A 24,217-nucleotide genomic window follows, 5' to 3' on the forward strand; every position below is an offset into this window, starting at 1 on the left:
TCTTTCTTCCTTCCTTCCTTCCTTCCTTCCTTCCTTCCTTCCTTCCTTCCTTCCTTCCTTCTTTCCTTCCTTCCTTCCTTCCTTTCTTTCTTTTTTGTAGCTGAATCTTCTAATTTTATTTTAGAGATTCTGTTCAGTATTTCTGTCCATCTGTAGACACCTAGAAAATTTAGTTGTTTTGTTTTGTTTTTACATTATTTACTACTCCCTCTGCCTGTTGTATGGTTTTATTTTCTATTTTTTTCCACAGATTTTTTAGTTAAGAGATATCTGGACTCAGTTGCTTCAGCGATAGTTAAAAATTTTAAATAAATCCTTTGGAAAACTTTTATAAGAAGAAATTAAAGTGTGTTCATTAAAGTATAAATAGAGAAAAATTGATTTCTAGTCAAATAAATTGAGAATAATATGTTCTAAAACATGAGAGGAAGAGAATGTTTAATTTTACAACATACCACAGAAATATGTGGAAAGTCCTAAAAATGTAATATATAGTTTAAATAAATTCAGTAATATTTCTTAATTATTATTTGATTATTCTAAGGCCTCTAGACTAGCTCTAAGCAAAACAATCTTTCCTTCTTAATTTCAAATAGATTAAGGTTGTTTCAAATATGGAAATTCATGGCGGTCTAGTTAAAAAAGCATTTTTGTTTCCATTACTAATTGCAAACTTTCTGCTTGTCTAATAAATACATTTTACTGAGAATATTGGCTTATCATATAAGCTTTCAATTAACTCTAGCTTCCTATACTTTATTTCAGAGACAATAAAGAACAATATTCAATAAACTTCCCATTTTTCCCAAACTAAAATTTCACCAGAAATAAATGATGGGTTCTACTGGGTATTTATAATTAAAAATAAATTTTAAAAAAGCTTCACAAAGAAAGAAATCATCACTATATAAAGATTGATAGTCAAGCTTTAGAATAACTTCTCCAGTTTCTTTTCCTCTAAGTGGAATTAACTCTAAGACATGTTCAACCTGTGTCCTAGAACTTCCCAGTGGGATGAACTTCAGTTGCCCATTGCTGTAACTGGCTTTATAATGGACTCTTTATTGGTTCCCTCCTTTCCCTAGTTCACTCCCTTACTTTTTCACCAGTGTTGTTTGTGCTCACCTATCAAATAAACTGTTTACACAAATCCTTGTCTTGGAATCTACTTCCCCAGAGATGCAAAAAAAGACACAGCCTCAATGTTTGTCTATTCCTTATTACTGGTTCCCATCCCCTTCCTCCTCACAACATCCATTGTGTTCCTAAGTGCCTCAGTGCATTGAATGCTAGTACCAACCAACCCCAAAGCAGCCAATTCTCCACGTTCTCCCAACAACCAACACTTGCCCCTCTTGTACTTATGCTTTTAAGACTGATCTTTGCTGAGAAACTGAATAGATTAGACCATGATATTCAGATGTAGCTTGTTTTAGTAGAAATAACATTGTAGGAAAATCAAAAGATCTTATACTAGGTTTACCATTCACTACTTTGGTGCCCTCAGTCAAAAAACCCTTCAGTTTCAAGGTTTTCATCAACAAAATGGAGACAATAATACCTGAATGACAATTGCAATTAATGAAAGGGTATAAAAGTCTCTGAGAATTGGAAAACTTGGTACGAATAGGGCATCAAGTTCAAACAAACTTCTTGTCTTAAAAGTTGCCTTTAGTGATAGCATAGCCTAGCATTTCAAAGTTCAGACCTTCAAAGGCAGAGAGGAACACTGGGGATATAAAAGCCTAATCAATTGCTGGTAAAAACAAAAATGGGTACATATATTCTAGAGAGAAGCGATCTGGGAGGATTTAGTCAAATTAAGTACATGCATATTTATGATTAAACAATTATAATCCTGAGTATATATTCCAGAGAAATTCTCACCAAGGTCCACACAGGGGCACATTCAAGGACATGTATTACAACCATCCTTGGCAAAGAGGAAGCAACCTGAGAGACCATCCCCAGGGTGAGTGGGTAGGAAAAATGTAATGGGGGCACATCATGTGGCTGTGAGGAGACAATCCACTACACATTTGCAGAAGAATGTGTCTAGAGCTTTAAAACCATAGTATTGAACGAAAAGAAAAAGAAAAAGAAAAAAGAAATAGAATATAGTATAGCTATAATGACATTTACGTTTTTGAAATATATGTGCAGACAAAAAAAAAGTACATATTCTAAACATATGTAAGTGAAGAATATATATATTAAACACATAAGAATGTGTTCGTCACTCACTAATTTAAGAGATGATGAGAATTTTATATTTCCGGGTACCAACTGATAACTGACAACGAAGCATTCCAAGATGGCAAATGGAGCATAAAGAAGGCTAGTTACTCTTCTATGGCAACTCTGCTTTGCCCTGGGGTGGGATGATGGGGATAAAGCAGTGATCTAAGGGAGCTATGGCTTAAACCGAGCTGACTTCAGGGGGAACATAGGTTATGTGCAAGGGGTAAGTAACTCAGCTTTCACTAAGGCTCTTCTACTACCAGGAGCTCACTGTGAAATTGCCATGGATTCTTTGTTAGTCCTAGGCTTCTCAATTGGGCAGAAGGCTGTAGAAGAAAACCACTTAGAGAAGACTAAGACAGACAACTGGGAAGATGACTGAACCTGGCCAATATGTGAGCATGGGGTATATTGGAGGGTGAGCTCCCAGGATTGTCCTCACAGTGCGGGTTTGCTCTGTCTTTGCTGTTCCCAAGATTATGAGTACAAACTGACTCTGAGTAGCCTTTATAAGAATAATATGGTAACAGAGAGAAACGTTGGAAACATTCCCATGACACGATGCTCAAGATCACTGACCTGCCCCTGATACATAGCCTGTCCTGGCAGCACAGAACTCCAAGAGAAAAGGAAAATAGTGCGTGTTATGTGAAATACCAATTTCCTGTGTCCAAGATCTCCCCAATGAACCCCTCAACATTAGCATCTCCTGCAAGCTGGCAGAGACTTATTTTTTAAAAGTTATTGTTCCTTTTCTTTACATGTTAAAAATAAATGAAGCAAAAGGGGAATAAAACCTGTTTTGGTAAGTCCTGTATTTATTAAATAAAACTGGTGTTGAAAAATAGTCACAACCATTCTTCTATTTACCCATGATTCTTCTTTATTTGGCTGCTAAACATAGGGGCATGTTAGTATTGCTGTCAGCTTACTAGAAGGCATTAAAAGCTCTATCAATGGTTCAAGAAGCTGTAGGTAAATCTTTCCAGTGCTGGGTGTTATTAGAATACTGAGATGTTATATGCTTGCAAGAAACTTTTTTTTTTTTTTTCGTTCCATTGCTGCACTGCTAAAGAGAACACTCATTTTGGGCAGGGAGAGTTAAATCTAGCAAATGCCTAGCACCAGCATTCCAAAAACTTTAGCGCGGCCTGGATTTTTAGCTTCTGCTCCAACTTCATTGCTGCAAAATAAGAGAAAGTAGTTGTCAGGCAATAGACATAAATGAATTTTTAAAAAATACACCCAAATATTTACACATTCACATTTAGGCACAGTATTCTCATATTAAAAAAAAATAAAAAAGGTTTATAGTAGAAAACTTGCGTTTATTTTTTTCCCTTAGTAGCTGTTTTTTTGTTCCACAGTTAATGACAATAAAGACACGCAGCTTAGCTTCACATCAGACCATGACCTCTTGAGAGCTCAACAGAGCATTTCTGGCCTCCTACAAAGGGTCATGATGGTTATGAAGGGCCAGGGTGGCCATAAGGAACAGCACCACCACAATCCACCCACAACTCCTCAAGTCTGGATCAGATGGCTGCTGCCTTTCCCATCTTTTAACATTGTCTTCATCATTCCATAAAATGTAAACTCTAAAACAAGGAGATGAACTGGTATTGAATTAAGTCGCAGCTTTTGTAAAATGGAATGTTACAAAAGACAGAGATAGTAAATGAACCTCTTGCTTTTTCCCATATATTGATTCCATTGGCTTTATAGCATAGTTATATAGTAGGGGAGTGATTCTAACAATTTATCCATCCAATCTCTATGTGTTTCTATTTTATAGGGTTTGACTGTATGGAACAGTGAAGATAAACAGAACTTAGTGGGGATGGCTATTAGCAGATTATAGAATTCAAGATAAAAAGTATAAAAGAAAGCAGAAGACATGAGGCCAAAAGAGACATTTAGTTCTAAAACATTACTCTGATAGAATGTGATAGAATGACATCAATGGAAGGAAATAACCTTAAGTTTATATTTCCAAATGCCAACTCATGGCTGACAATGGAGCATTCCAAAGTGGCTGGTGGAGAATTAAAGAGGTCAGTTGCTCTTCTGTAGGCAACTCTCCCTACTTCGCCCTGGTTTGGGTCATAGCAGAAAGAAGCAGTGGTCTGGGAGAGCTGTGGCTTACAGCTGTCCTCAAGAGGAACATGGGCTGTATGCAAAGGGTAAGCAAAGCAGACAGGAAACCTGAGCATGGCATGGCCGAAAGGCTAAGTAGAATTGTGAAACAGATATATTCTGCATCATTTAGGAAAAATTGCATTTGTTAGACTAGAAGGAAGAGTTAGAGAAAGAGCTACTAAAACAAGGGGATAGCTCCATTACCACACTGATTTATTTGTTCTGGCCATAGAAAATCAACAGTCATGATATAAGTGAGTTGTAGCTTTCATCATCTGGGATTCTCTGAAGCTTTAGAATGAAATGAGGAAATGACTAAATTATATCTCCTCCTTTTCTTTCTAACAAATAAAAACTATGATTTATTTAGATTTTCCTGTAAGTACAGATACTTGGTAGCTAGCATTACAAGAGATTTAAAGAAATCATCATGATTTGACTAACACTTACCAAATGCTAGGTACTTTATATGTTAAGCACATTACATGCATTAGTGCAGATCTTCACCATAATCTTCGATCTCATTTTAGAGAGAAGGAAATTGAGGCTCAAAAAGATTAAATATCATGCTCAAGACCACAGTATTTAAAATGAAACTCTAGTTTTTCATTTTCTATTTGTTTTTGTTGTTCCTATAGTCATTAGTTTGTCTTAGCCATACTAAAACATATATTATATCTGACTTGTCACCCGAAGAATTCAAACAGAAGATATATAAGAAAATACTTGTAGACAGGATTATAAAATTAAGTAAAATATTGCACTAAATGCCCTCTAAATTCTTTTTCAAATATAATTTTATAATTATACAAATAATTAAATCAGATTGAAGAGGAATAAGTAGTTCATCCTCTGACACCATGCCAGCAAACTCAGCACTAATTCTCAGCCTTCCTGAACCCACGGGCAGATCAGTAATGTTTGTCACTGCAATTTAGCAGCTGGTTTGAAATGATGCATTATGCTATGAGAGGAAAAGTCATGTTTATAGACATTTTGTGAAGTTTTCACTTTCCTTTGCCAATCTCGATACAGATAAAGAGCTAAACAATTTAAGAAAAACAAAGGTGACATTTAAGAAAGATGAAAGTCATTATAAAAAATAAATTATTTTTGTCAGGATAGCACCCTGGCAATTAAGGTTAAGTATTTTATCATATTATCAGTTGGACGATACACTTATTTTGGATATTAAAAAAAAAAAAAGAAACCCATAAAAAAAGTAAAAAAAAAAAACAAGATATTTAGATCATCATAATTTTGAAGGGAGTCAGATTCCCAAAATACTTTTATGTAGAGTTTACTTTAGGTAATAAGTGATGTAGTGTTGTGAAACTTTAATCCCATGTTACAGAAAGCATTTTTATTAAAGAATGTGCTGTAGACATTGATTTTTCATTTCCTTTTATTACAAACCACCTATGCATACTCTTCTCTGCCAAATGGAAGCAAAATGAACTCCATACATATTCTCGTAAATATGAAGCCTGATTTCAAGTACACAGAACAAAGACCAAATTTCTAGAAAACGTGTATTGTGATATTATTAAGTGCTGTAATTCTTTTTTTTTTTTCCTGAAAGATTTTAAATACATTTTGGACATGTAAATAACCACTAATGTTGGTGCAAAAATACAAGATCTAGTATCAGAATTTATTTTCTATAAACCAGAAACAATAAAACATTTGGTACTTAAGGTCCTATAAAGGAATCCTGATAGAGAATGCAGGTATAATGGCCTCCAGAGAGCACAACATTAAATCTGGAGTCAAAAACATTTAATATCTGGATGACCTGAGCTCCAAATAGTTGTTAACCTGGATTTTATTTTGTTTGTTTCTCTTGAAAAACTAGCACACAGAGGAATGTAAGCCTTCCACTTCCTGATCTTCGCTCAGCTTTACCACACAACTCACTGTGATACAAAATCTAATATTAATCTACTGAGGTAACTTAGAAAGAGAAACTTCAAAATTGCCAAACCCCCACCTCTCCTATAGTAGATTAAACTGAGTCCCTAGAAAAGAAAGATAAGTGAGGCTTCTTTTTGGGGGGTGGCGGCAGGGGTGCTACTTCAGAGTAAAATTTCAATTCTACCCTTGTCAACCAGGTATAAAGACAAATAGCATTAAAAATAAGAGGCTTGTTGAAAATAAGCCTTGTTGAAAATTAGGTAAGAGATTTCCTACCCTCCTTTCTTAGAGCATTTACTTCAGAAAACTTGTCATTATAAGTACATCCTCCATTGTTTGAAATGTATATGTCCTTTTGAAAACTAGATGGGCCTTTCGTCAGCTTTAAGACCCAGTGAAGTCTTTCTCAAGGACTTAAGAACCAAGTAAACATCCAAGTGAGATCGAGCCCCTATCTCCTAGTGTCTGAGTGAGGGTAAGAGCCTAACTTTAGCTGATACCTGACTCCAGTTGTAAAACTATCTCCTGCCATAAAGATATGAGAAGTTTATTTTTCCTTTGTGTAAAGCCAGTCACAGGCAGTCACCCCCATTACCAGGTGTTTTAGGATAAACTATATGTGATAAATTGTACTGTCAAGTCCTCTTATTAGAGGATGAATTGAATTATTGTTTCTCTTGAGAACATGTATATATGGGTTGTACCTGCTTGGCTATATGAAGAGTAAGACTTCTTCCTGACTTTGCAATCTCTTAGTGATTGTTTGTGATGCCTGTCAGATTCGGTTTCAATGTTTATTCAATAATAAATTGTTTTCCTTTTTCTACTACTTTTGTAAAGAGGACTTCTGGGTTGGCAGAAAGATTTTTTTAAAAATTATATTTCCCCAACACAGGCTGGGTCTTATAACACAGAAAAGTCTTTTGATGACTTTTTGCTGCCAAACCTGGCGGTAAGATGTCCTTCCCTTTATTGTTTCCTAGCCTACCTGTATGCCTGGGCAAGGTAACTATCTGTTCAGGCGCTCATATTAGGTGTTTATAAGATAAATTTACCCCGGCCCTCTGGCCAGTTGTCTATCAAAGCATATGAATCTTCTTTTAATTAGCAGTTAGTAATATTCAGATTCCAAGTTCTTGCCTGAGACTACAACCTTGAACTCTCAAGGCTGATAAAACTCTATCTATGATTTATTAAAGCTTGATTTTGAGAAATAATATTTATGGGAAATTGCCTGAAGAGAATAGAGTAAGCTCATTCTTCTTAATAATTTAATTTTTACCCTTGAATCAAACCAGAAAATGAGAGTGGTTTCCATGGACAAGTCACTTATTTTCTCTTTTCTGTATTCTCATCTGAAGAATAAATATAGAATGAGACACTTGTCCCATAAGATTAGAACTTTAGACATCAATGGAGATCCTGGAATTCAAAATAAAATGAACACAGAAAGCTTATATACACCAAGCAGTAAATCAATCTTAGTCACCTTGCTAGGAGAATTGTTATCTTGCCGACCCTTAAATGCTTATCAAAAATCTGCAAAGAGGAGTAAGAAAACAGAAGAATTTGCCAGGCATGTGTTTTATGGGCAGTCTAGTGAATGATTAGCTCTCAGGTTGTGTTAATAAAAAGCAGAAATAAAAGGTCAGAATCAAATGTATCTAATCATGTTTTTGGAAATCAATTGACTCTTAAGTTAAAAATAAAATAGGCCTAGGGCTGCACATAGCAGGTGATGTGAAGAGTGGCTGGTCTGTTTGTATCTCATTTCCCATTATGACTTTCACAGTTAAACCTGTAGAAAGAGCAATGGGTTATAGAGTGGTTGTGAATCAAAGAGCTGCTGAATTCACAAGACATGAAGTATACAATGAGAAATAATTATTGCTGCTTAGAAGAATTTAATTTATTCTAAGTAACTCAGAAATCATTTATCTCAGGCAGGGAGTTTGTTTGAAATTAGATGGTGTTATATACGCATCTTCTTGGAGATTACAGTATTGGTGTAAATAATTGAAATCTTTGAAAGTTGATCAGCCAGCTGACCACAGCAGTCAAATTGATTAGTTAGGGATCTAATCTGTTTGTCTGAGGGTTCATCAATGAGTATTTTTTAAGTACCATGTAAAATGCTAAATAAAACATTCTTTGGAATGTATTACCTCACCAGACTCAGCTTACAAGAAATGCTATTCCTTATCCTAGGTTATTTCCCAAACCTTGTATGGAATACAAAGAAAACACAAAGTATTAAAAACATAAAGTACTAAAGAAATTACAGTGAATCTCAACATAAAACAGATCTCTCAAAATTAACTTATACCATGGATTAAAGTGCATGTTAAACCTTTATGACATTAGACAGGAATATGTGATCCAAATTTTTATTAATTCAAAGCTTTTTCTGAAATTAATTTATTATGATTCTCCTGCTTTTACTTTCAGATTTTTGTTTCCAAGACTGAATAGCTATTTGATTGGCTTTCCTAGACTGCCAATGAAGAAGCCAGAATTTGAGGATCTCCACTCTTGCACATTTGAATCACTCGGGAAAATTTTAAAAGAGCAATTTCTTTGCTCACCTCCAGAGATTCTTGATTTAATCTGCCTGGAGTGGAACCCTACTCCTGGAGCTCTTAAAAAGTCCCAAGAGAGTCTAATGTTCAGCCAGAGTTGAGAACCACTGAAGCAGATGATAAGTGGAATTTTTGTTTTGAGCTGGTTCTTTTAGTGCACTATAAAGTATGGGACTTAAAAAAAAAAACAATGAACAAACCAAATCAGATGAGTCTATTTTTAAGTAAATTATCAAGATAATATTAAAAACTAGTATCAACAAATAGCATAATCAAATACAAGAAATGGGAGACTGATAATAAGAAAAACAGACTGCTGTCATTAGAAAGTGACAGAAACTAAGATGTAAATTTGGAGATTTAATCAAGGGTTCTTTCATAATCGTTTATTTGCAGTGGGATGGTAACTAGAATGTTTTACTCCATAAGCCATACAGTTATAAGACCAGAATTGCTATATACAAACAGATAGTTTTCTTGGTTGGTGCTTTAGAGGTAAATAAATAACAAAGAGAGGGTTTGGGGAAAATATACAGGTCAATATTACAGTCTGACCACGTGTCATAAAGAATTGTAAAATTCATTGCTCCAAAATGTGCCAAATTTATTAAGTAAAAAAACAGTATACTAGAAGAAAGGGTCTTTTTGCTTAATTATTTACATATTTTTAAAATAAGAACAGTAACTCACTATCTCTCACAATTGCTAAATTTCAAACTTAAGTTTCTTTTGTGTTTTTTTTAATATATTCCAAACGATCGAAATCATTTTTTGGCAATTTTATTCACCAACTTAATTTTGTTTTGTCTCTAGGGTTGCAATAACTGGTGCAAAAAAATTCAAATATTACAATACTACATCTGCCTTGTTCTTTTTGCAACATAGTCTTTGAGCATTACCTAACATTCAGAAGTCCTTAATTTAGTATTTATTATTCAAACTGTATGCTTTTGTTATTTAAATAATCAACTGATCCTATTATTGTGTGGAAACGTTCATATTGTGTAGATATAGCTATATGAACTTGATCCAAAATTGTGTTTGAAAGAAAGAGAACAATTGTTTTAAATTTACCTGAAATGTACAAAATTTATTCAACCATCTCCTATTTTGAGACATATATATTTGTCCAATTTTTCACTATTACATAATTTGCCACAATCACACTGAAAGGGCTGGCACAATTGACAAACTAAATATCCTTAATATATAAAGGAAGTTTACAAATTAATAAGAAAAATATTATTATACCAGTATATAAATGCATAACTTAATGCAAAACTAAATAGACAAAAATACCAGAAAATACAGAATTTTCTAACTGTAAATTAAAATGAAAGATAATGTCCCCTTTTAAATTGCAAATATTTAAAATATGATTTTAAAAGGGAGACAGATATAGATAGTATAAATAGAGATTTATACAAAGATACAGAGCCAGAAAAGTTAAAGTGCTGAAGAGCACAGGCTCCAGTCTATCGGATCTGGATTCCTGATTATGCAGATACTTTCCAGCTCTTTGGCTTTAGGCGATATACTGATTTCCCTCAGCCTCAGTATCCTCATCTATGAGGTGGGAATAATAATAGTACTTAAAATGTTTTGTGAAGATTAAGTAAAATAATGCATATAAAGTACATAACACTTTTTAATATATAGTAATCTCTTAGTAAATTGGCAATTATAATAATTCTCAATGTGGCAAGTGTACATGGAAATAAGTATTACAGCAAGCTCCTGGTAGAGTGAATTGCTACAATTTTTCAAAAATGCAATTTGGCTATATGTATCAAAAGTCTTCCATATGTTCATACTCATTGAACCAACAATCCTATTCTTAAAAAATCAGATATGTGGTCAGGGACATAAATCCACACATATTCTTAACTCACTGTTTATATTTTAATTACTAATGTTATAGCAGAGAGGCACATTGGTCTTGTATGACAAAGCTTTTGAAATTTACAGAAATAAGGATGTCAGTTTATGAAAAATAAATGATATGCCCCAAATTGTGGAAAAGATGTTTTGGGGAAAATATTCTGATTATATTTGAAATTTTACTATTTCTACTTCTTTTGTACTATGCTTTTCCCTCACCTAAACTTGGAGGCTGCAAAAACGAGCATGCATCATTTGTGAGGGTATCTTCTGAAATAAATGAGTGAGCATATTTATTCTTTTCTTAAAGGTGTCTTCTAAAAATTACTTTTTTTTACATTTACCACTTTTCCTGAGAGGATGTAGAAGAAAAAAAAAACATTGTTCAATTATTCTTATTCTTGATTAACACAAAATAAAAATTTCTCTACAGATTTTTTCTTTGTCTCTCTAGTATAGCATTTATAAAAATAAAAAAAGAAATTTTTAAATGTATTTTTTGTCTGTCATCCCAAAATGTGAAAGTGGTTGAAGGTTTGCATGAAATTTAGAGGCTATGTTTGAGTTGGTATGCTTTTGCCTGTAGGCTACCTGCCATATGCAAAATTTACTTGGGGGTTGGAAATTATATTTGAAATTTTACTATTTCTACTTCTTTTGTACTATGCTTTTCCCTCACCTAAACTTGGAGGCTGCAAAAACGAGCATGCATCATTTGTGAGGGTATCTTCTGAAATAAATGAGTGAGCATATTTATTCTTTTCTTAAAGGTGTCTTCTAAAAATTACTTTTTTTTTACATTTACCACTTTTCCTGAGAGGATGTAGAAGAAAAAAAAAACATTGTTCAATTATTCATGTTCTTGATTAACACAAAATAAAAATTTCTCTACAGATTTTTTCTTTGTCTCTCTAGTATAGCATTTATAAAAATAAAAAAAGAAATTTTTAAATGTATTTTTTGTCTGTCATCCCAAAATGTGAAAGTGGTTGAAGGTTTGCATGAAATTTAGAGGCTATGTTTGAGTTGGTATGCTTTTGCCTGTAGGCTACCTGCCATATGCAAAATTTACTTGGGGGTTGGAAAACTGAGACACCATAAGATGCTGAGACTTTGACTCAGAAGATACACCATAAATATGGGACATCCACTGACCCTCCAGAAAAAGAAGACCATGGTGGTTTCACAATGTATCCAAAGAGAAAAATCACAAAGACAGTCAGGATAAAAGGAGTTAGTTTGTGATCAAGGTGCTACATACATGGGAACCTCTAGTATTATCTTCCACATTGAGAAGCAGCAAAATTTATTATTTAGCTATCGAATTCTTCTGAACAACATGGAGTGAGCCAGGTAATTCTATCTTTAAAAAAAATTGACAATCTTATTAATATATTTTTTAATGGAATTAGTTTATTCCTACAACCTAATATCACATTGAATTGGATAATTATATCTCCAGTTGTATCTTACATTTACCTCTTTGGAATCAAGAGTTTCATGTTCAGGAATAGCCACCATTGGATGACTCAGCTTCACAGAAAAGATGCCAGGATGTGATGAGGGATAGAAATAAGGAGAAATGAATGTTTAAATTTAACTTAGATAAACAATAACATAAGTATACTATTGCTGATCATAGTAGATCCTACCAAATATAACCATTAAAATTTGATTGTTGTTGAAAACAAAGAAAGATATTCTTAATATAGAAAAAAATAGGCAGATGGTGAATATTTTGGGCATAGGACCACATATTATTTATTTTTCTATCGCACGTAAACTCTAACAATGCTTGGCATATAGCTTAGACAGTTATTAAATGTCTATGGAATGCATGAATTATTAAAATACATTAACAGATATCATTAAGAAGAAACAAAGTAATATATATTTCAACTCTCACAATGGTCCCCATTTTGAAAAGTTCCAAAGCAAAAGAGAAAATCATACTCAGACCCACAGTAAATGCAAATTATCTACAGAAAGTAAATGCTTATTTGAAATGTAAAGCATTGTAGATTATTATAAATAATATTCTTATTAAACAGAGACTCAAAAACATTGCAGTCTCACCAGATGTTATTATAATGTAGGTCACAACATAGTGATACTACCAAAAGAGAGTTTCTTTTGCTTATATAAGAATTTTTATTATTGTATGGGTCTTCTGAGCACTATATACACACTTAAACCTATTAAGATAGAAGTCATAGATAAGCAAGAAAAAGGGACATAGGTAAGCAAGAATGAGAGACATACACACAAAGAGAAGGGGAGAGCAATCATTTGTAATAAATCTATGTATCCCTTTTTTTCACCATCTCTCTTCACTTTAGGGTAACCCCAGTACCTGATTTGAAAGAAATATTTCCTGTTTCTGCTTCTGCCCTGAGCAAATCAGAGCTATAGAAATGATTGACCCTCTTTTACTCTCAATAGGGTCCCGATGTGACCAATACATTGTGGAACAGGACTAGCTCCTAATCCTCCAGGGCAATTCAGAGGATCCCAGAAATTAGCCTTGGCCCCAGGAGGATACCAACACTGGCTGCTGGAGATGCCAAGGAGGTCCCGCCTCACATTTTTTCAGACTTCCTTCTCTTCTGGAAGATTTTCAAGAATGGAGCTTGCTTTTATTTAAAGCTAAGGCTTCACTAAATCCTAGCCATTGCACTCTGTTTCCAACTATGAGATCCTCTGAGTATCATAACATCAGGACTCCTTCTAGCTGCCTGACACTGTTGCTTTAAAGAGAAGCATAGTCTGGCTCCTGAGCCAGCTAGAGATCTAAACAACATTTCAAAAATCAGCTGAAAGCCTCTATTTTCTCCTGTTCATCAGGGTCCCCTGAGATCCCAAATTTGTATACCACTTCCAACCTCAGGTCCAGGTCATTGGCCCTGGAAACAGCAGCATCTTTAGCATACCTAGGCTAAGTGGTATGATAATTATATAAATCAGTGGAGTTTGTACAATGTCAAATTTTCATTCTTCTAGTCTCCTAAGATAGAATAGGATAAATATTCTGAAATTTGAAAATGTTGGAAGACTCCCAATAAAATGTTTAGTGAAATTGGAAAAGCAAATGAGTAATTATGTGTTATCTACTTTTACATTCCATTTCTTCTTTTCAATATAGGTATTCATTCATTTAAATCTATTTTCTTTTCATCTTGAATTTTAAAATCTTGTGTTAATTAATGTGTTAATTATCCTAATCAACAAAAGAGGACAGAAAATGACTGATCCTAATTAATTGATAATCCCCAAATCATTTATATTTGGCTTTGACATGTTTTTTTTTTTTTTAATTTATGATCTTTTGTCACAATAGATTTGCCTTTTATTACCCTCAGTCTGACCAAAAACGTTAAATAAATGTGATGTTGCTAATGGATTTAGTCATAATCATTTATTATGTTCTCACATGATAAATTCATTATACGTATTTGTTTATTTAGTATTCACAACAACCTGGTGAGGAGAACACTAATTTGATCCTGTCTCACAGATGAAGAAACTAAACTTGAGAGGCAGAATGACTTATACAAGGTCCAGAACCAGTAAGTGGCAGAGCCATGGCTGGAATCCAGAGACTATTTTTTCAAAACCAGTGTGAAGTGTTAGTATGCCCCTGGGGAGATACTCAGGAGCTGGGAGAGCGGGAGACAGGGGAAGGGAGTGATGTGTACCATTTTACAAAAGGCAAGCCACATACTAAAGTCAAGAGTGTCCCTTTCAGAGACCAGAAGCAGTTCAGGAGTAGCTGGTCTAGCTATGAAAGGTCACACAAGGGACACAATACAATGGAGCTTACATGTCAGATAAGGAGGCAGGGCTTCATCCTCTAGGCAGTGAGAAACTATTGAAGTACTCTAAATAAGAAAGGGGCATGTGTGATCAGATTTTCACTTAAAAAAAATGTCACTGTGGCTGAAGTGCAAAATATGGATGGAAATTGGAAGATATTTAAGTAAGAAAGAGAGAGAGAGAGAATAAAAAAGGTTTAAGTTAAAGCATTGCCTTGGAGAATAGAATTAGACTCAAGTTTTTCTGGTAACCCCAGGTCCCCCTACTCTCTACAATGAATCAAGAAACATCAGGCAGACACATTGATATTTGGAGAGAAATAATGTTGAATGTTGATATCTCTGCAGAATGCAGAGATTTTGTAATGCAGGAAGATTACAGATGTTAAATGGGGAGAAAAATAAAACATAGTGTGAAAATCTTCTCACAGTAAGAGTGGAAATAATGAACCTAAAACATTTATATAAATTCTGTATTAGTAAATAGCTTTCTATCTATATAGAGAAAGTATATTGAGAGAGTAGGTGAATACCAAAGGCGGGAGAGAGTCTTCCAAGCCTGTTTACGTGGTGGTAAATTTTCTGGAGAACAAATGACTATTTTGCATCCAAAAAATAAAATATGAAGTTATTAATTTTATCATCAGATGATTGATTAGTCAACATAGAAAGGTAGATGAAAGGGAAAGCTCAGATGAAATGAAACAAAACATACTATTATCCTGGATAGAGACTCCGGTGTGTAACAGGCTAATTAGACCTTTGCTCACTCACCATTGTGGAATCATTGAGTGGTATTTGAATAAGCTATTCGGTTGATTTTTACTATATCCTTGTAATATAGTAAAACTATATTACTATATTACACAGCTGCCACCAATTAATATACAGTCTTGTGAAGTGTTTATTACCAGTGTAGGGTTTTCTCATAACTGTCACTGCTTCTCCAGAGGTAACACAAACTTGTCTGACCAAGACACATGAAACTCCCTTACACTAACTCCCTTATTCTACAACTAGAAAGAAAGGAAATTTTGCAAAATGTGGTTAAATTACTTAATTCTTCAGTCTACCTGAGAAATGGAATTCAAAGTTCTAACTTTTTTTGAATCAGCTCTCCCTCCTGCACAAAAATGAAGTAAGTTTCCTTGTCTGCCAAAAATTATGAAGCTGAGAAAATATTGCAAGAAAGGTTAACATTTTAAAATAGCCAAGGGTGCTACACATGCTATTCAGAATTCACTTCTTTGGGATTTTTGTTTGTTTGTCTGTTCTTTGTTATTGTTGTTGTTTTGCTGAACCACATCCTCTTGCAAACCTCCTTTTCTCCATTTGTCTACATAAGATGTACCTTCTATTTCTGTCTCCCCACCTAGATTTGTGAACTACTCAAGCTCGAATGAAATCTTCTTAAGAACATCTCTTAAAAGAAATCTGACAAATTACTGTAGCAGTACCCACATGAAATATTGTGCTTCATAACTTTAAGTTGTCATCATGAGACTGAAAGCCATGGGAAATCATGTGGATTATCTATTATTCATCTTTAGTCTTTTGCACCTGGCATGGGCCTCCCTGAGCACAGAGTGGACACTAAATAAGAACTGAATGAATAAATTAGTAAAAGAAAGAAAGAATGAAATGGTTAGAGAAGCAAAGAGGGTTTTCTGACTTGCAGAATTTAAAAAGTCTATATTAATGAAGAATTAGGAACCTTTACTGCTTTCCTAAGTCTTCTCATTATATGAAACTTTGTAAACTAGAGATCTTTGAACTATCACTATCACACATGTGTGTTCTCTTTGACCCTCACAGTTCTTCTACTTTACAAAGAATTGAATTTCATTGTCAGCATTTGAGTTCACAGATTGCAGGTTTGTGTTTCTTTCTCTTGAACTGCTCAAAGGTCTTGCAACACTAGTCTTGCGATCATCTTGACCTGTGCAACAGCCTGCCCTTTTTAGATGAAGTTGATCTCCATGTCAGCACAGCCCCACCATTCCTACTAAGAGGAGGCCAAGTGTCAGAGATCACCTATTGCGCTTATACATATATATTCCTACATCATTTACACACATATATTCTTACATCACTCATTTAGGGGATATGGCCTAACTAAATACATGAGTTTTTAATCCCTGATTTACAATATCTACCAGTGCATAGGAAGCACCCAGGAAGTCTTGGAAATTTCAGATGCTGACTCAGTAGGTCTGAAGAGGGGCCTGAGAATCTGCATTTCCAAGGGGCTCTCAACTGATGCGAATGCTACCATAGGCTGAGGGGTGAGGCCATAACCAACACTTTTGTATGGACTGATGCAACTGATGTTTTTCAAACATTTATCTATTCACAACTGAAATAAACTATACTCAAAATGTCCTAATCATTTAAGTTGTACTACAATTGTATAAGTAAATAATTTAGCACAGATCTTTTTTATTAAGTACTTGAAAATGTCCTAGGCACTCTGCTAGGTGTTAGAGATGTGACAGTGAACAGACAGTGTCCTCGCCCTTGGAGACCAATGCAGTAGAAGAGAAATATTAATTATATAATCACAAATATCTAGAAACAAATACAAAATAATGTGTTTTGAAGTAAAATTTCAAAGTGCTATGTTCATAAGAGATAAGTCTGATCTAATCTAGAAGGATGAAAGAATCTCTTCCCCCAGAGACTGAAAAATAAAGGATAAATCTCCTAACAGTGATAAGGAGACTGAAAAATAAAGGATAAATCTCCTAACAGTGATAAGGAGACTGAAGGTTAGTAGCTAAAAAGAAATTACAGTTAAGCTGAGTGAAAGATAGGAAGAAAATTCAGAGCGAATGGGTAAAATGAGTTGTGAGAATATGAGAAACTGAGGCTGGAGAATTACCATGCAAGTATTTTGCACGGTTTGACTCCACTTAGGAAGCAAAGGAGTAAGCCTTGATTATGCTTATTAAATGAACGAAGGCTATTAAATATGAGTTTATCTCATTTTCCAAAAAGATTGCAAGCTGCTGGAGGTTAGGGCCCATCATATCCTAGCACTTTTTCACCAAATAATAGTTGATTGATTTCATCGCTGAAGATTCCATGTCTTGGGACAAAACGTGGGTTGTGCTCCGAATTTTTCTTTAGTAAGGGCAGTTCACGATATGTACTTTGAGGAAAAAGTGGTTTTTAATGACAGTCACAAACACACTACTTCTATTCCTATGTTTTGAAAATTTCATCTATATTCTCCTGAAATATTTTTTAAAAATTACAGAACATCAGTAACTTAAATATTTATTTTTATAACTTAAATGTACAGTATCAATTTTTCTTAAATGCCTAAAGTTTTATGAGTTTGTTTATGCCACTAACTTCCTATGTTACCTTAGGAAAATCACTTTGTCTCTAGGCCTCAAGTTTCCTCATCTTTAAAATTGGAGCCCTAACTAGATGAGTTCCAGCTCCTCTTCTACTTAGATAATTCAATGAACCTATGATGCTTAAACAAATATCTGTTGGTTTATAGATGACACTATCTTAGGAAAAAAGTTCTTCCTTTTTGGAGTCTCTTATACTGAACCGTAGCTGTGGTAGAAGTGATGCCTATCACAAAAGTAAAAATAAACTCTGTGGAACCTTACTTTGGATCCTTAATGTCGGTTCTTAGCTATGACACTTGTTCCTTTTATGAACTTTTATAAACACTATCAAGTTTCACATCATTCCTTTGTACATTCTCTGAGTATCATCACATACTCAGTTCAAGTTGGGTACATGTTAATCATTTTATAAACCCACAGAAAACTCACTGTTAACTACCAACATTAATATCATTACATTGGAGTTTAAGTGCCAGTAAGTCTAATACCAGTCTAACACCAGAAGGAAAACAAAAATTTTCTGCTCTGATCTTTGTAAAAGTTCTTCTGAGATATGGCTGAAAATTCCAAAATTACACTATTTTATTTTTGGCCTTTCCTCTTCCATCCTCCAAATACCATTGTCTAAAGAACAGCATAATAAAATTCTTTTTTTCCATCCACGATGTGTTCAGCATGTTTTGAAAACAAATACCACATCCCTGTGTTTACTCACATTTTTCATTTAGAGTTGCTTCTTTCTCAACTAAAAAACCACTTCCCCAAGGGGATTAACTACACCATTCACTTTTTTCATTGCACAGCTCCCAGGTTGTAATGAAAATGGAGCAGAATCTATATTCCAACACCATTTTAGACCTCAAAATTAATTCCAGAAACTGAAATTGGAACTGACAAAGAAGCCATATTTGTTGTTCTCTTTCTTTCCTCTATCCTTTAGGACACAATTAGTTGCTTAGTACAACAGCAAAAACATCATTTTCAATTTTTTCAATATCATACTAACTTTAGTACAATCATAAACCAAATGTCTTTTTTTCACAAAAGACAATGTGAAATTGTTTTCTCCCTGTTCTTTCTCTTCCATAGAATACAAGGGGTACTAGCTATTTTATTCCAATATGACATATAATGGAAAAAATAACTCTGTATTATGACTCTCAACCTCATAAATATTTTTCAATTTTTGCCTTGCCTTAGTCCCATCCCAACTGTTCCTAATTTGCAACTAGTTATCCCAAGTTGTAAGAAACCTATCCCAGAACCCAAGAGTGTGTCAACAGATGTTCAACTGATGCATCACAAAAATTTGGAAGAATGTGTCTTAAGAGGAGAAACAGGCATGACCATGATGGGAGCCAATCTATGTCCTCCATCTCCAGAGAATCCATGCCAGACCCCACTCTATTTTCTCCAAACACTATACTCCCAGCAGCATCTTTGAGAATGATTGGGGGAGAGGTGTTGAAGAGGGAGAGAATGTGTGAATAGTTGATAGGCATATGAGCTGAGAACTGTATGCCTAAGAGTAACTGGAGAACTGCCACCAGTATGGTGCCTGCCAGCTCTGCCTCTTTGGAATTGGGCCCTATTCCTTCATTCCCACATCTCCCTATGCATTGTTTCAAACTACATTTCATGAATGATGTAGGTACTTCCTAACACTCTTACCATATCTGTTACACATCTCTAAACTGTCAGTTCGCTCACTGTTTCCAGTACCCCACCCATCACCCACCCTTGCCCCAACTATATCATCCTGCTAGGCACTGCAACTCAGCCTTATGTTGTAGCCACTCCTCAGGGATTTTGACAGCCTTGCTTTCCTGAGTCTAGGATCTCCCCTCTGGAGAATCTTTTTTTAATCCCTGCTACGTTCCTACTAGAAACACATCCTAACAACCATGATACCTCTTTATTCAAACTTCAAACCAAAAAATAGGTAGGGTAGCTATCGATTGCTATAAAGCTCATAGAAAAACTCTATGTTTAGTTAGGTTATGTTAGTAGATTTTAGCAATTCCAAGTGGGAGATCTTTTGAAAATTAGGATAAAAGTGCTAGAATACAAAATTTGTCTAAGATTTCTATTACCTAGAACTTGATAAACTGCTAAAATGTCATTCAAATGTGGAAGCATAAAATATATTCTGTTATAAATGGCCTTAGAAAATTTGCCAAATAAAGACCCACCTTAAAAACTTTCTTGGATCAAGGTCTCAAGTAAGAAAAATAAATGCAGGAGGATGCAGCAAGAAATGATGGAAGGCAGAGTAATAAAATAATCTGGATAAGAGTGTTGTTGCCATTAAAAATAAAAAAAGTCATGAAAGACCATAACATGTCATAAATAAAATCTAGAATTGAATAATCAACATGATGGTAGATAATGAAAGTCCAAATGGACTTACCTTACTAGGAGAAGATATAGATACTGATGTGAATGTGAATGTGGACCCTAAGTGAATGGTCATCATAACAACTAAATAGAATGAATAAATTTTAAAGTAGTAAATTAAAACCACACCCTTTATATGCAAAACTGGAAAAAAGAGGTAAGAAATTGTAATAATGAGAAATGTAAAACAATGTGGCAGAACTAAGGTCATGCAATGAGATAACCTCATACATTAAGAGAAGTGTCTCAAGACAAAAAAAGCACAAGATCAGAAAATCTGTGGTCAACAAGAGATACACACACAGATAAGAAAACATAAAGTTGAACATAAATGGAGGAAAAGATTTATCTGTCAATATGAACCAACATAAAACTGGAATAACAATTTTATTATCTTTAAAGTAGAACTTAAGAAAGAAACTTTGTGAAATAAAAAAAGACATTATATACTGGTAAAAAATATCAATGAACAAGAAGATAGGATCATAATAAACATATATTCCTAATAAGACAGTCTCAAAGTTTTAAGATTTTTCCTTTGGTTTACTTCTACCACTTTGAAAGCAAGGAATGGCTTTACACTTCATTTGAATGCCTTACGTGCTCAGGAAGTGTTTCAGCGCCCAATGGGAGCTTAGTAAATATTTTTAAACAATCTGAGGAAGAGTCCAACCCCACAGGCATATCTTTCTTCCACAAAAGAGATTTCTGTTTGATTCACAGAACATAGGGAACATATGGCTTTTATGAGGGCAAATGGGTATTATTATTTGATGGCTATAAATAAAACATCTGAGTTGTACTTTAATAGGTCATACAAGGGTAAACTTCAACAAATTTAGCAATCTGAAATAATTTTATGTTCATATTTTAGTAAAAGGAATAAAACAATGTTCACATTAAACAAGATGAAGCAGAACAGGAAATTTTGCCCTGAGGTTTCAAAATAAGAGATTCTTTTACTGTGTAAACACCACACGATATATATGACTTTTGTTGCATGGAGTATATAAAAGGATAACAAAATAAATTAAAGCAATGAGAAACAATTAGATTCAAGAATTTAAAACTAATAAAACTGATGTTTTTGCAGGTCAAGAACTGTTGAATAATGGCAATTTCATGTAAATTAACTTTTTAAAAATAGCAATAGCATTAAAAGAAGGTTAGATAAGGAACTGTGTGCTCAAAGGTTGAATATAAATATATATATGTATGTATAAATATATACATATATATTGTAATATATATTAAATATTATATATTGATTTTGACTATTCTTTCCGGCTAGTCATGCATAACTATGGTCTGAGATGGAAACAAAAATTACTGCCAGTCTGGTTTACTCTGATTGTTCTAACCCTGTGAGAATATATATCTTAAAAAGACTCAATTTGCAAAGATAAACGCCACCACCAGATTTTCATTATATTTCAGAGCCCACAACTGCCTCCTTCCAAAAACCATTGCCCTCAGCTGAGAAGAATGTCCTAAAGCTGAGTTACTTGACCCTCTCCCCACATCAAGGCTCATAGCCAACGAGTGGCTGATAAGACCTATCAGAGGTCAGCTCCTCTGCCTCAAGGTAGGATAACTTTGCAATTTATACTACAGAGCCTCCTCCCAGTGAATTAGATTTCTCTTTGCCCTTCTCGATGAGGACTCACTCCTTTCTTTACAGGATGCTTTTCTGAAGAGCGCACGCACTCAATAAATCACAAAAGCCTGAACTCCTATCTTCCGCTCTGCTTCTAAGGAAACTGATTTAAGAGACCATACAGCGGGTAGTAAGGGGTAGGTGGCAGCTGAGTCCTGTTAAATAAATTTTTCCTTAGTGCCTCCATCTGCACAAGGTGAAAACTGATGGCAACTTATTTTCTCTATGCCTGTAGAACACAAGTATGGTCAATAAATTCTAAGGGCCAACATGTTATTTTACCAGAGCTTTAAAAATCATCTTTCTCCAAGTACACTTTCCTAACTAAAAATGCCTTCCAGCCTGCCTCCTACCACATATCTCTTTCAAATTAGCAAATTCTTAATTTTTAAAATGACTTTATTAAAAAGTATTACAATAAAAAAATTCAGCTAGATGACAGCAAATATGCTTAGGGTCAGATATATAAGAAATTAGTTATTCTCAGTTTTCTGGAAGAAATTTAAAAGTCAATTGTGCTTAAATTGAGTACATTTTAAGAATGATGGGCAATTAGATAACCTGAAACATGCCTGGTTTCAAATGCTAGCCTGCCAAGGCATCTATTGTGTTAAAATGTTCTTTTTGCCCTCTAGTGGAGAACCTAACTATATATGATTGATACTTCATTTCTCAGAACTGCTTCTCTTAAAATACCTGCTCAGTGGCATTCATTTTTTATTGCTAAAAGTCCAATTCATTTGCATTTAACCATTTTGAACAGAATGTTCTTTATGAAAATATTATACAAATTCATCCAATTTGAAAATGATTTGGCATAGGCAAACAGTGCCCATGTTCTGGTTTCCTGAAAAATTAATAACCAATTTTGAGTTTATAAAGCTTTTTCTCCTATTCCACCCACCTGAAAGTTTTTATATTCTACAGCATCTTAATAGTTATCCAATTCTCAATAACTCTAAAAGTTGTCAGAAAGTTTTAGAATTGAGAGTAAGGCAGTTTATATCTGTGATGATAGAAAATAAATAACCTTGATTTATTCACACAGGAAGATTTCTAATTATGTAGACAGAACACCAATAGACATTATTAACAATAAAAGGAGATTTTACCTCCCAAATTCAAGATGACTTCTTTTCTGTAAATATAGCTGCCTCAGTAAGTTTTGTCAGATTATTACATGTATAGTGGTTCTCCTAGCCACTAACCTTTGGAAATGTGGCTGCCAAAAGAAGGTTGGAGCCTGGGGATGAAATGTAAAAAGCATCATGTGGTTCATGCAAAATCCAAGCTCTGCCAATAACTCACACCATACTCTTGGATGTGCCACTTTGCATTTTTAGTCCTTAGTTTTCCTGTCTGTAGACCTAAAGAAGTCGGATGGCCTTAGTGCTGAGTTCCAGTTCTGAGGTATATAGGGCTGTTGTTTGACCAGATAAAAGCCTATAATTCTGCTGGTGGTGGAGAAGGCGGTGATGCTATCTCATGAACAGAACAGATGTTTTTTGTTTTTGTTTGGGGGGGAGAGGGGTGAGCATAGAAAGTATCTTAATGAAAATCAGTGAAGTACCTGTTTTTAAGTTAGTTTTGTGCAATCTTGTACAAATTCTTTACACTTTTTGAGCCTGTTTCTTCATATGTAAAACAATGGGGATAAAACCTACTTTATGATTGTTTTGAAAGTAAATAAAATATTCTGTAAAGTAAGCAGCATGTTTTCTCCTTTTTTTAAATATCATTTTTTTTCTTACAAAATTTCAGCAACCCCTCGATTCGCTCCCTGCTTTCTTCTCACAAATCCAGATAATGCATTATTCCCAGGAATGCAGAAGTTGTCTGGCAGTCTTACTTCTTCGTAACTTCAAACTACACTTCCTAACTTCAGTTGCCTTTTCAATATCTCTTTCATTTTCTCAACCTTGTTCTATTTCTTACTTTCCCACCTGGAAACCTTCCCCAATGTTATTCCTTCTAACTGAAAGGCCTCGTCTGTCCCCAACCTTTGCTTCTTTTCAGACCTCACACATCAGTTCTTCATTAAGTCTTTCCTGATTCACTAGACTAGATTGAGACCTCTGTTATATGTAGTCATAACTACTTGACCATCTTCTGCATTGCCGTTGTCACAATTATCACTAAGTAATGAATTTTTGCTTATTTGTTTAATTTCTTTTTCTTCACAAGTAGAGAATAAGTACCTGGTTAAGGCCCTTCAGCTTTCTATCTCCTTGT

The 24,217-nt window shown here is 34.4% G+C and overlaps 1 protein-coding gene across 1 annotated transcript in view; it reads right to left on the minus strand.

The window, feature by feature from the left end:
• Positions 1 to 3,101: 3,101 nt before the first annotated feature.
• The window catches only part of MLIP (muscular LMNA interacting protein), a 208,336-nt gene continuing 187,220 nt past the window's right edge, over positions 3,102 to 24,217 (minus strand). The window contains exons 13-14 of the mRNA XM_015600293.2: positions 12,234 to 12,287; positions 3,102 to 3,424 (exon numbers count right to left, since the gene is read on the minus strand). Of these exons, the coding sequence (XP_015455779.1) occupies positions 3,419 to 3,424; positions 12,234 to 12,287 (60 nt within the window). The 3' untranslated portion in view covers positions 3,102 to 3,418. The remainder of the gene's footprint in view (positions 3,425 to 12,233; positions 12,288 to 24,217) is intronic.

This window comes from Pteropus alecto, unplaced genomic scaffold (genome assembly GCF_000325575.1).
Source record: "Pteropus alecto unplaced genomic scaffold, ASM32557v1 scaffold7, whole genome shotgun sequence".
NCBI classification, from domain to species: Eukaryota; Metazoa; Chordata; class Mammalia; order Chiroptera; family Pteropodidae; genus Pteropus; species Pteropus alecto.